General features: G+C 36.2%; 2 protein-coding genes across 5 annotated transcripts; one reads left to right on the top strand and one right to left on the bottom strand.

Moving 5' to 3' along the window:
- Nucleotides 1–5,385: 5,385 nt before the first annotated feature.
- On the bottom strand, nucleotides 5,386–9,676 carry LOC106411005 (serine/threonine-protein kinase tricornered). 4 transcript variants are annotated; one of them, XM_013851673.3, is made up of 15 exons: nucleotides 9,447–9,587; nucleotides 9,264–9,360; nucleotides 8,880–9,106; nucleotides 8,498–8,672; nucleotides 8,189–8,272; nucleotides 7,852–8,093; nucleotides 7,423–7,654; nucleotides 7,084–7,163; nucleotides 6,924–7,008; nucleotides 6,558–6,689; nucleotides 6,350–6,463; nucleotides 6,219–6,266; nucleotides 6,042–6,126; nucleotides 5,879–5,935; nucleotides 5,386–5,785 (listed from the first exon to the last, which is right to left on the bottom strand). In XM_013851673.3, the coding sequence occupies exons 2-15, from the start codon at nucleotides 9,315–9,317 to the stop codon at nucleotides 5,646–5,648; spliced, it is 1,755 nt and encodes a 584-aa protein (XP_013707127.1). In that variant the 5' UTR covers nucleotides 9,318–9,360; nucleotides 9,447–9,587; the 3' UTR covers nucleotides 5,386–5,645. The 4 variants fall into 4 exon arrangements, with proteins under 4 accessions (XP_013707127.1, XP_013707128.1, XP_022559444.1 ...); XM_013851674.3 differs by having other exon boundaries at nucleotides 9,264–9,308; nucleotides 9,447–9,586; XM_022703723.2 differs by having other exon boundaries at nucleotides 8,880–9,170; nucleotides 9,264–9,308; nucleotides 9,447–9,567.
- Nucleotides 9,677–9,990: 314 nt separating this feature from the next.
- Nucleotides 9,991–11,842, top strand: LOC106411171 (coatomer subunit epsilon-1). Its single transcript, XM_013851880.3, has 7 exons — nucleotides 9,991–10,304; nucleotides 10,387–10,476; nucleotides 10,622–10,773; nucleotides 10,857–10,992; nucleotides 11,100–11,255; nucleotides 11,385–11,464; nucleotides 11,555–11,842. The coding sequence occupies exons 1-7, from the start codon at nucleotides 10,131–10,133 to the stop codon at nucleotides 11,646–11,648; spliced, it is 882 nt and encodes a 293-aa protein (XP_013707334.1). The 5' UTR covers nucleotides 9,991–10,130; the 3' UTR covers nucleotides 11,649–11,842.
- The last annotated feature ends 302 nt before the right edge of the window (nucleotides 11,843–12,144 follow it).

The following is a 12,144-nucleotide window of genomic DNA, read 5'->3' as shown; positions in this document are numbered from 1 at the left end:
GACACAAAACTATAAAACTGTTTCTTTGTTTTATTTCTTTCTTTTCTTTCTTTCTCAATAATGTTGTAGAGATCATCTTACATTAGATCTCTTTATATATAGGATCCTATTACAAGTATGTCTAGGAATCTTATCATTATCCTAAACATATAAGTTATTCTACTTATCTTTAATGAATAACTTGTTTCCTAAGTAATCTTTCTTTGAAGCTTATCCAACAGTGGGTTCTCTATGACGCTTCCCTATCTTCTTCATCTTTTTGCTGTAGATTTGTCCTTCTTTCAGAAGCTTCAAGCTTCTATTTCTGACACCAATTGCCTCCACATATCTAATCCTCCTCGCCAGATGTGATGAACTCTAAGACGCTCCAATCGATTTCAAACCAGTCTTCGTCGAAACACTCGTACACGACAAGCTTCAACTCTTCTTTAACTGGAATAGATCGCGAAGACGAACATGCAAAACTCAATTTTTAACCTCTTTTGACTACTTTGCTTAAAATTTGGAAGAAAAGATTGATATCATCTGAAGTAAAGATCAAGGATGCCCAGCTAAAAGAAATAGATATAAAGAGACAATCGGGATAAATCCAAATTCTTCAGGAGAGATGAAGCTTAACATAACTCCGATCAAAAAGATCGGAAGTTTATTAATCTCAAGCCAAAACAAAGATAAAAGAGAACAAGTAGACACAGCTCCGATTGACTTGAGAAACACTGCAAAATCGCCTAGCGAAGATAATATCCGCAACGGAAGATAGATATAATATGATACAAACATTAACAAAAGACAAAAGAAAAGGGGTGGCGACCGGTGGCGAGTTGCTCACCGGCCACCGGAAACGATATCACTTTTATAAAGCTAGAGAGAAGTCGGAGCGTTTAAGAAAGAGTCTTTATATTTGGGATAATATAAAAAGGAATATGTATGGACAACTTCACAGAAGAACAAGTAAATGGCTAGAAAATTTATCAAACTTAGAGAAATCATATCTATACAAATATATGTGTGGAGATAACATAATAAAGTGTCGTGATGAACACTAATACCCACGTTCGTGCATTGTAACTCCATCAATAGTTTTAAAATACATGAATCCACATACAAATCGTATATATATAGATCATATTGTAAATTCTGATTTATTATAAGAGTTCGTCAGAGAAAGAAAATCCTATAGTGTGGTGTTTGACAACTTTTTTTTTTTAAGTGGTGTTTAAAGCGCCGCTAGGGTTGGTCGGAAACAAAAATCACTATAAAAATGACGAGGAAATACAACAAGTTTGAGTTACATCCGGACTAGTGAAAATGCTACATATATACATTAGTGAGCAAGTTTTTATTTATTTAACCATGAGAAAATAATGTTTAGCCGAGGAAATTGAGTATTGCCATATTCTTTTACCAAAATATATATATATATATTCTTTTACCAGCGCTTGTTCCAGCTGGTCGACAACGGGACCCTGAGGTGGCGCAAGGCTATACTAATCTGCAGAGTTGTTTGTAAAACTTGTTCGCCATCCTTATTTTTCTGGTTTAAAACTCGTTCTTTATCTTTGTAAACTGATTAAGATTAGGCTTTTCTAGTTGATGCAACGACATTATCAAGTAATATGAGTCATTAATTGGGCTTTGAAGCATGTTGATTTAGGCTTCTTTCTATAGTACGTGTTCATAAACATCCACTTTACGTGCATGAATCTGTACATGTCCATGGCCTTTAAGTATTTCTAAAGTTCATTACTAAGAAACCTAGCCACTCTTACTTAGACCATAATTAATGGATGTTCTTAGAAGTGGGATTCTTACCGTAATTTAAGAACCGAATCTTAACTTTAACAAAGAAAATTTTTAAGAACCGGTTCTTAAATAAGTATTTAAGAACCGGTTCTTAACCTTTTTCTTTGTTAAAGTTAAGAACCGGTTTTTAAATTACGCTAAAAACTTCATTTTTAAGAACCTCCATTAATCATGCTCTTAGCTTCGTAAATTGCTGCATTTCAAATCGGTCGGTTTACTATAAAGCTACTAATTTATTTGGGAAAAAAAGATTTCTTGTAATGTAGTTGGTATGCGGGAACTTGATTAACTTATAGATGTTTCTAACGGTGACTTGATTTGTATACACGCTTCTTCGTAACAAAACTATCATATAGTAACAAATGTATACAATTTTTCAATCTCGTCCTAATTGCACACCATTTAAGTATAACAACCTATTTTCACATAAGATAAAAGTTCAAAACCCGTTTCCCCCTAAACTTTGAAGGACGAACTAATATCGACAAATAACGGTTTAAAATTGGTTAGTGTTTCCTAAACCGTAAACTTAACCAATGAATAATTTAACTAAACCAAAAACAACCCGAATAAGACCCAATTAAAGAATACAAACCAGATTAAATCAACCAAATACAATTGGATCTAATAAACCGACCCAAGACTCGAGTTAAGCAATTAAATCCTTTGTCTCTTTTGCGAAGAATGTCGTTAAAGAATGGATTCATGGACTGATGTGAATGCTGAGTGAAACAAAAATCAAAGAGGAAAAAGATGCAGGTGTTATGTTAATGCAGACTGAACAAAGAAGAACTGTGTTGGGACCCTTAGGCCATCTTTAAAGGGGGAGCACATGGGTGTGCTTGGGCTTAATATATTTGGATTTAATCCAAAAGTGGGCTAATAACAGTTTGGGAGGGCTTGTCGAAGAGCTATGCTTAAGGGAAGTGCTGGTCGACGTGGCAAGTGTGTATCTCCTTAAAATAAGTTTTTTTGGAATCAATTTTAAAATAAGTTTTTTTGTTACATTATTTAATTAATTTTATTTGGTTAAGCACACCCTTAATTAAGTGATCTTCTTTTGAGAATGTCTCATATTCCTAGCCTAAATACAATATTATACTACTATTTTCACTCTAAGCACACACCTAACTGCTCCCCCTTTGAGGATGCCCTTACAATTGGACCTTCAAACAAAGTTGGGACCCTTACAGCGTCTTCGATTCACTTTCGTTTCTCTTCACCTCTAGATCGAGCTAGATCCATGGCTGTTTCCATTTGCTAGGTATCTCTCGACAGTCTCTATGCTGCTTCTCATTAGTTTTGTGAAGTTAGAATATATATTATTATCTGATAAATATACCTAAGAATCAAGCGTAGGCTATTGGCTTATGTGCTCCTCTAAACACTTAACCATGCGGGTTCGAATTCAGGTTAGAGCTGTTTTTATTTTATTTTTATTTTCCCTTCTGTCTTTAATTAATGTAAAATTACGCAAACGTCTTCATCTTCTTCCTCGCAGTATTACCAGGAATCCCTAAACCTCTGTTTCAGATTTTTTCTTTTCACGATTCTTGACCAAATCTATTTCTTTTTCTTATGTATTTACTCAATTATGTTAAGTCAATTTTATGATTTTGAATGAATAAACTAACACATTCATACAAACAAACTAAACTTTCTGGAATTTTAGATTTTAATCGATTATGGGGCTTTTAAAATGGTTTCGGGTCGGGTTTAAATCGATCCCTAGTCGGATCTTCGTTTGGGTTGGGTTGTACCAATATCAACCGATACAAACTGGTTTACTGTCGATTCATGTCATAAACCATTAAAACCAAGCCAAATATTGGTTTGTGTGGAAACGGGTTTCGATCTTTTATTGTTTGTGGAAATAGGTTGTTATACTTAAATTGTATGCAAATAGGACGATGTTAAAAGATTGTGTACATTTGTTACTATATGATAGTTCTGATGTGGAAATAAGACGTCTTCCCGTGTATATACTATACTATATACTATATACTAATGTTCAACATAATCAAAGACCACTTGACAAAGCTTTAGATATATGTTTTAACTTTTAACATGTGTAAGAAAACAATCGAAAAAAAAAACATATAACATTGATATGCATAGTAGGGATCTATCCTTTAGCAACTTTCTATATCTAAAGAAGATAACCGTCTTTTCCAAGCTATAGTTTTAGTAGCTTGATACATCTTGGCGAGGAACGGTCGTTGGCTTTAACCCTTTGTGTTTGTAAACTATAAGCTGCCTTAGTATTAAGTACCCTTTGTGATCAGTGCCGTGTCAAATTATTTATAGGCCTTGTTCAAAAAATTAACGGTATATTATAATAAAATAATTTTAATTTGTTTTTGAACCACTAATTTAAAAAAATTATAGTTCTATTTATGTATCTGACTCTTTTGAAATTAGAAACTCTAAATTTAGTAATATATTTAAAAGTTTAAAACTTTAGACCATAATTTATATATTTAGTTTCAAAAATTCTTAAATATTTTTTTTTTATTTTTAGTTTTGGATCCTGCTTGACCGTTTTACTTGCTTGTGCTATTAGACGGACCTGTTGCGATGTGATATGAATGTGAAGTAAAGTTATATTCGGGAAGCCATGCAGCTAAAGTAAGCTAAAGCATTAGTATTGAAGTTTTTCAAGTTACATTTCTGAAAATATAAAAATATAATAATAATATTTATTAGAGAATTTCAAAAAATTTAAAATCTCATGCCAATTTATTTAATGAGAAATTTTGATATGATGTTCTCAAAATTTTAAAATATTTAGTCAAATATTAATAGTATTATTCATAAAAGAATCCAATCGTGATGTAGGCTTAGTTTGTGTTTCCCTCGCATGCCGGTCCTGGGCAAAGCCTAATGAAACATTCGTTTTATGTCCTCAAATTTTTTGAAAAATTTTATACGTAAATAAATCTCCAAATTTAAAAAAAAATAATTTTAGGCCCCTAAATTTTTTAAATCTTTACTAAATGGTCTAGGTTCCCAAATTTTCAGGGTCCGCCCTGCCATGCCGAAAATTCTACAAAAGTCAAAGATAGAAAATATATAGAAAAAAACAAAAAGGCAAAGAGTAGTTTGGATTTGTAAAATGATTGGTAAAAAAAATCAAAGCAGATCTCTCGGATTCTGAAAAAATGGACCTAAACGGTGAAGAGAAGAACGACATGGTAATATCAGTGGAAATTAAGAACATGAGTTCCTGACTGGTCTTTTTATTTTCCAGATGGCTTTGGTTCTTCCATCACATTACTATTACTTTCACTTTTTTTTTCTTTTCTAAAAATCATCGATAAACTGTTTATTTGGATTGACAATTCGAGAAAAAAGGGCAGTGAACAGTTGATCTGAAAAGAAACGATTTGACTGGTTTTGGATGTGTTCTAAAAATTCGGTAAAAAGTGTAAATCCATCACTTCCAAAGCTCGAATCGCAACAGCGATATTCGATGGAAACGTGTATACTGTTATACAACGCTTTTACCATCTTTAAGGTCGGCAATCGATTTCAGCTCAACATATTGTGTGCAATTCAAGAAAAAGTCCAAAGCCACCCTTATTATGAACAAAAAAATTTATTTTATGTATGTGAATATTCATATATAAAAAAACTTACATTGGTTAGACAACTGTGGACTATAAGAAACATTGTAATATGTTTGTACTCAAACCTATAAAGTTTTCTATATGCATATTCGTTTAATTCTCTTTTGGGTGTTTACTATTTTTACAATACATGGGTATATATGAATGAAAAGATGAAAACTTGTGCAACTGAAGGAAAATTACTTCCTTTTACTTTTGCTATCACCCTTTTGATCATCTCCGGGAAACATTGTGAGACTGATTCGGATGTGAAAATGGTGATCCAGATGAGCCTATAGATCCCCCGTCAGAGTAAATAGGTGAATCTAGCAAATCCTGTAAAGCTTGATTCTCAGGAGGAGGGTACGGTGTTTCTGCCAAAAACAGAAAACCAAAATTCAACTTTCGAAGAAGTAAAAGCTAAAACCAAAGTTTTAAAGTCTAGGCAAGTCTGTGTTTTTTTTTACCGAACAGTGTCTTGAGAGATGGTTTCCTTGGTGTCTTACTCTTCCGTTTCAGTTCCGCTGCGTAAATTTAGAATGATTATCAGCCTTTGTTACAACAACCGCGAAATAACTTTAAAGTCTTGCAAAACGCGTTAATGTAAGAAAGGAACAAAGAGTTACTGACCCATGCCAGGGATATGGTGTTCATCAACAATCTCAAGGTTCTTGAATGTATAACCAACGAAATTTACATCTTTAGATGAGATCATCTGCAAATATGTTTGCAAACAAATTGGTTAGAGATTAAGAATTATAGAATCTGGACAAATGAGAAAAACGAGGGGAAATATATATATAATACCTTTCTCCAAGGGCCAGACTTTGCAGAGGTTTGGCAAGTAGATGGTACCTGCTAGTTTAAAATTTAATCAAATTATCCGCTAAGACAGGAAAGCAAAATAAAAATCGAGGAACTGATAAAAATGAACAAACCTCATCAAACTTTTCAAAGTTTTGGGTATCAAGTTCATGTTTCACTTTCGGTATATATGGGGCATTTGACTCGTATAATCTTTCCCATTCAATTCCTTTAAACCAAGGGTGAGCCTTTCAATGGAAAAAACAAATTAAACATTATGTCATCTGAGAGTTTTATTCATTTCATAGTTAAGCTCAGCAAGGAAAATGATGATTTAAGTACTTTGATTTCATGAACTCCTTTGGTTCCGAGCCTCTGTTCGACATTGCAGAGGAGTCTTCGGATGAGATCTTTTACCTCGACAGAGAGCTTAGCTTCATCAGGGAATTTCAAGCAGGTTTTCCAGTTTACAATCTGCAGAGATGAACTGAGCAATTGTTTATAAAAATATACACTAGTCAAACATAATAAGGGACAAGTCTCGGATCATGCCATGCCCACAAAATACGTTACCAAAACATGTCTCGATACATAGACACTAGTCTGATTTTGGTGTCAGATGATAAGCCAAGGTAAGGTCTATCATCAGGACTATAAAATCTTCTATCAATCTTCGAAACAATGTTCCATAAAGATAATTAAGCATACCTTTCTACATGTTGCCAACGGCTCTTCGGAATAGAATGGAGGAAATCCCACGAGCATCTCGAACATGATTGCTCCAAGAGACCACCTATTTCAGAACATCTTTTAGAATATCAACTGAATACATTTTTTCCATTAAAATAGAAGGGTCTGGTTCACTAACCAATCACACTCCATTCCATATCCTTTCTTCAGCAGCACCTCAGGGGCAATGTAATCGGGAGTGCCTACTGTAGAAAAAGCCTGAACAGTACACGATAGAGTCATCATGCAAGGACTACAAGGGAAGGTCATATATATAGCTAATAACACTTCCAAGGAGATTAAGGCACAATATACAAACAACGGTGTTATATAATTTGAGTAACTGGAAAAATATTCCCTTTTTACTTCATTTTAAGTTGGAAAAGAATCGTTTTTATGAAATATTTCAGACGAACTTCAGGGGAATAGAACAGCATCCACCGTAAGTAAGATAGAGATCAGAGAATTGCGTCCATACCAGGGTCCTTCTGTTTTGTTGCCAATGTAAAAGCTGTTCTTGCTGAGTTCGCTTAGGTGCAGAAGGAGGCTTGGAGAGTCTATCAATTTCTGCTGCAGGCCTTGTATTCCTCTCAACAAGCTCCGCCTTGAAATCTGGGAAATTTTTGCTTTCCAAAGACTTGCTCAATCCAAAGTCCGAGAGCTTGATATGGCCATTACGAGTTATCAATAAATTATCAGGCTTTATATCCCTAAGCAATCAAAGGAAGAAACTACAGTTAGGGTATCTCCACACATCAACTGAAAGCTAATTTACAAGAAAAGGTAATCACAAGAAGAATAAAAAATTAGAAGATAATCCACAAAAATTCAAAAGAAACTGGTCTTAGCGAATGTGTCAAGCTTCGATGCAAAAAAAAGTGAGAAGCTTCAAGTCAGTTGTTAGAACCTGTGAACGTAATTATGCTTATGGATGGACTCAATAGCAAGGATTGTCTGTGCAACATAAAACCGAGTCTCATCTTCCCTTAAGACATCCTTTCGCATCAGCAGTGTCATCATATCACCTCCAGGGAGGTATTCCATAATAAGATACAGATGTTCGTCATCTTGGAAGGAGTAGCAAAGCTTGACGATGAAAGGACTATCGACTTCTGCAAGCACATTTCTTTCAGCTTTGACATGTTCCACCTGTAAGAGGGGATAAGTGTAGATTTCATTGAGTAACTAACTGAATCACAGCGGAACTCTGGGATTTGTAGATATTGTATCACACAGTGCATTACCTGGCCTCTTCGAAGCATCTCAGATTTCTTTAGCTTTTTCATTGCATATACGTTGCCCGTAGATTTCTCTCTACAAATCCTCACCTGTTCAGAAATAACATAGTTTACATCAATACACCCAATAAGTTCACTAACGGAGGCTTAGATTCATAAGACCGGAATAATAGGCTAGTTACCAAGATCCAGTAGGAGAGACCCCCCCCCCCAAAACAAAGCAGTAACAAAATTCCATAATTTTAATGCATGAGATATTAATAGATCATGTAAAGAAGACAAGTTATTAGCTAGTGAGGAATGAGAAAGAGATACCTCTCCGAAAGCACCCCGGCCAATGATGCTGAGAAGGTCAAAGTCATCAACCCCTATCTTATGTCTTTGCAGACGCCTGTACTCTATTTCCTTTTTCTCAAAGTTCTTCAGAATATCCATCTTGTCTTCAACAGGAACATCAGCCTCCGCTAGGTTTTGTTCCAAGATGCTCAGACTGTATTCAAGAGCGAGCTGATATCAGAAGGTTCAATCTAAACCAGTAATTATGTAAAGAATTGTCTAGGAAACAAAGCCAGAGATCTAAACCTAATCTCAAGCCTCAGTACAAAAAGAAAGAAAACAAGTTCTCAACTTTAGATTAAATAATTACTCTCACTCTCAGGTTCCATTGTAACAACCAAAACGAATTCTAAGAACATACCGCTCTTTTCTTTCCTGCAGACTCTTGTTCTGATTTTTATAATGATTCTCAATATACTGCTTTGCCGCAGCAACTTTCTGTTTTGTAGCGTTTGAAGGTGCATCATTCATAGGGGGCCTGCCACTATTCTTCACATTTCCCTCTTGTCCCTTTTTGGCCGGGCTTGGTCTCTGCTGCCGTATCTGGAACCAGCTCCTTGTAGACTCCGTCGCCATCTCTAATGAAACCTGAAGCAGATTCCCCCACGCTTCTTAATTAATGGAGAGCTCAATAACTCCAAATTCAAAAATGCTTCAAAAGTAAATCAAATTCATCAACTGATGACAGATTCTTCTTGTCTAACAACGAAACACGAAATCACTCTATCTAGATACGCATACATACATCTACTTCTTCGTTTCTGGATTGGGCCTTCAATCGATTCAAACCCTTCATCATATGGAAAACATCGAAAATCAAATTCAAAACCAGATGCCAAGACCTTTGAGAAGAAAACGAAAAGTCAAAACGATCCCAGAGAAGAAGTAAAAACTCGAATCAGAAGATCAAAGGATCATAGAAACTTACAGATTTGATTCAGCTCGCTCGAATTCGAATTCGAACACTTGCTTACACGCATTCACTTGGAAACTGCAGGAAGATTATTTTTTTGTTTATTTTTAATTAATAAAGATCTCCAAAGGGAGGAGTCCAACGGATTAGGAACTAATAACGTTTTGGGTGAGGGGTGTTTTTGTCAATTAGAGCAGTAAACGCCGTTTGAGTTACTGTCACAACGACTGGTTACCTAATAAAAACCGATACCGGTTGATTACTATTCCCGGATGGTAACCGGCTCATTAATGGGGACGCTAAACGGCACGTGTCCATAAATCGTTGGGCTTGTTTGTCGACACAAACGTGACAGCACGATCACACGGAGTGGTTTCAACGGGATGCTAACGTCAGGCTGGAGCAGAACAAGCAACCCCCGCGGGGATTGGATAAAACGCGTTTTATTGGTAAGAAAAGATCTTCACCGGTCCCTCTGTAGGACACGTGTGATGATGCGAAATTATTGGCCCACTTAAAAGCCCGTTAAATATTGCAAGAAACCAATGGGCCGAAAATAAATCACAGTGGGTGTCAGTCAATTGAACATTCAAAATGTATGGGGTCTTTATGCAAAATTGATTAAAGTTGATTATTTACACTTTTATCAGTTTTCTCTGTTTTGGAGTTAGACGCAGATCTGAGATCCTGCAGCAGCAAATGGCATCCATGGCGGCAGGACCAGATCACCTCTTCAACCTGAGAAACAGTTTTTACCTAGGTGCATATCAAGCGGCGATCAACAACAGCGAGATCCCTAATCTTTCGCAAGAAGATATCGTGGAGCGTGATTGCCTTGTCCATCGCTCTTACATCGCTCTTGGTAGCTACCAGGTTCGCCTCTGTGACGCCCTCGTTTTCTGATTCGATTTCGATTTGTAACGATCCTGAGTTGTGATTCAAATTTGTTTCGTAGCTGGTCATCAATGAGATCGACGAAGCGTCGGCTACTCCTCTTCAGGCAGTGAAGCTCCTTGCTATGTACCTATCGAGCCCTGAAAACAAGGTAATGCATGAGAATTTGAGATTATCATGTTAGCTTAGCGCAATTACCTGATAACTTCGCTAAGATTGTAGGGATCCGAAATTGAAGATATCTTCGTGTTCTGCTTGTGAAAATTCATCTTAGTTGTTTATGTGATTTTGGTTAGGAATCAACCATTGCTAGCTTGAGGGAATGGCTGGCAGATCCAACTGCTGGGAGCAATGCTACTGTTAGGTTGATTGCTGGTACTATCTTCATGCATGAGGAAGACTATAGTGAGGCTCTCAAGCACACTCATTCTGGAGGAACCATGGACCTGTGAGCTTTCTGTTTGATACAGTGATTGTTCTATCTCTAAGATTTAACTTGATGATTGATTTTGGTATTCTGCACTTTCTTAGGCACGCTTTGAATGTCCAGATATTCATAAAGATGCACAGGTCAGATTATGCTGAGAAACAGCTGAGAGTGATGCAACAGTTTGATGAAGACCACACACTCACTCAACTCGCGAGCGCATGGTTGAACCTGGCAGTAGTATGACATGAATATATATATCCATTTCTTTTTCTTCTGTTCCATATTGTGTAGAGAATGATTGTTAATGTTTTTCTAATATTAAATTGTTGTATGAATGATCTCAGGGGGGTTCCAAAATACAGGAAGCTTATCTAATCTTCCAGGATTTCTCTGAGAAGTACCCAATGACAAGCTTAATCTTGAACAGCAAGGCGGTTTGTTGCATGCATATGGGTAACTTTGAAGAAGCTGAGACTCTTCTGCTTGATGCACTCAACAAGGTGAGTGATGATGAACCTACTCTTTCATACTCGGTATCATGTCACCAGTTATGCTGCACCCGATTTCTCAACCAAGCTCAAACACATCAAATCAAAAGTAATAATTATATATTTGTTTGACCATTGTAGGATGCGAAAGACCCAGAAACTCTTGCAAACTTAGTTGTGTGCAGTATTCATGTGGGGAAACCATCTCCACGCTACCTAAGGTAATAATAATATTGAAATGATCAGGTCATACTGCAATTTGTGTATCAATATGCTGACTTATTCCGCCATTTTCAATCAAAATTTTGCAGCCAGCTGAAACTGTCACATCCAGAACATGTACTTGTGAAGCGAGCAGCTTCAGCTGAAGATAACTTCGAGAGAGCGCTTCAATCTTTCGCCTGAAAGACCTCAAAATCCATGGTTCAGCTAAAAACATGCATGAGTCTTTATCTCACCTCGAATCGATTTTCTATATTGTCTACCAGAAAGAGCATCTTATTCTTACAACCCTGTCTTGAAACTAGTATATGAACTGTTTTTCCTCATTGGACATGTTGCATTTTCTTTGATTTCTTCGCTGAAAGCTTTTGTTGTCATTGTGTTTCAAATCCAACAGTAGATCTTATTCCTTAAAATCCAAAACCAAACATAACTGACGAGGCCTGTGTTTAAAAAGGCGAGCGCAAAAGTGCAGACCCAAACACCTTGGTCCTCTTAAGGCGAGGCTATGTCTTAGAGGCGCTCGCCTTAGTGCGTTTTGGCCTTATAAAACAGTCTCAGAGGATTCCAATAGGCTCGAGACTTGTCAATGAGGCTTTAGGTGTATCGGATGCGTTCTTGTTGCTATTTAATCATAGCTTTTAACTTGAAAGAATCAAACCTAGATACAATTTATAAG

Source organism: Brassica napus, chromosome C5 (assembly GCF_020379485.1).
Source record: "Brassica napus cultivar Da-Ae chromosome C5, Da-Ae, whole genome shotgun sequence".
In the NCBI taxonomy this organism is placed as follows: domain Eukaryota; kingdom Viridiplantae; phylum Streptophyta; class Magnoliopsida; order Brassicales; family Brassicaceae; genus Brassica; species Brassica napus.
The sequence above is the reverse complement of the archived record's forward strand: the minus strand, read 5'-3'. Positions and strand labels throughout refer to the sequence as shown.

What these genes read in the sequence shown, in the direction of transcription:
- LOC106411005 (XM_013851673.3), bottom strand. Translation starts at nt 9,317, where the DNA reads ATGATGAAGGGTTTGAATCGATTGAAGGCCCAATCCAGAAACGAAGAA. An exon ending in AAGCATAATTACGTTCACAG is followed by an intron (nt 7,655 to 7,851) that starts GTTCTAACAACT and finishes TTGATTGCTTAG; the next exon opens with GGATATAAAGCCTGATAATT. An exon ending in ACACCATATCCCTGGCATGG is followed by an intron (nt 5,936 to 6,041) that starts GTCAGTAACTCT and finishes AAATTTACGCAG; the next exon opens with CGGAACTGAAACGGAAGAGT.
- LOC106411171 (XM_013851880.3), top strand. Translation starts at nt 10,131, where the DNA reads ATGGCATCCATGGCGGCAGGACCAGATCACCTCTTCAACCTGAGAAAC. An exon ending in TCGCTCTTGGTAGCTACCAG is followed by an intron (nt 10,305 to 10,386) that starts GTTCGCCTCTGT and finishes TTTGTTTCGTAG; the next exon opens with CTGGTCATCAATGAGATCGA. An exon ending in TGCTTGATGCACTCAACAAG is followed by an intron (nt 11,256 to 11,384) that starts GTGAGTGATGAT and finishes TGACCATTGTAG; the next exon opens with GATGCGAAAGACCCAGAAAC.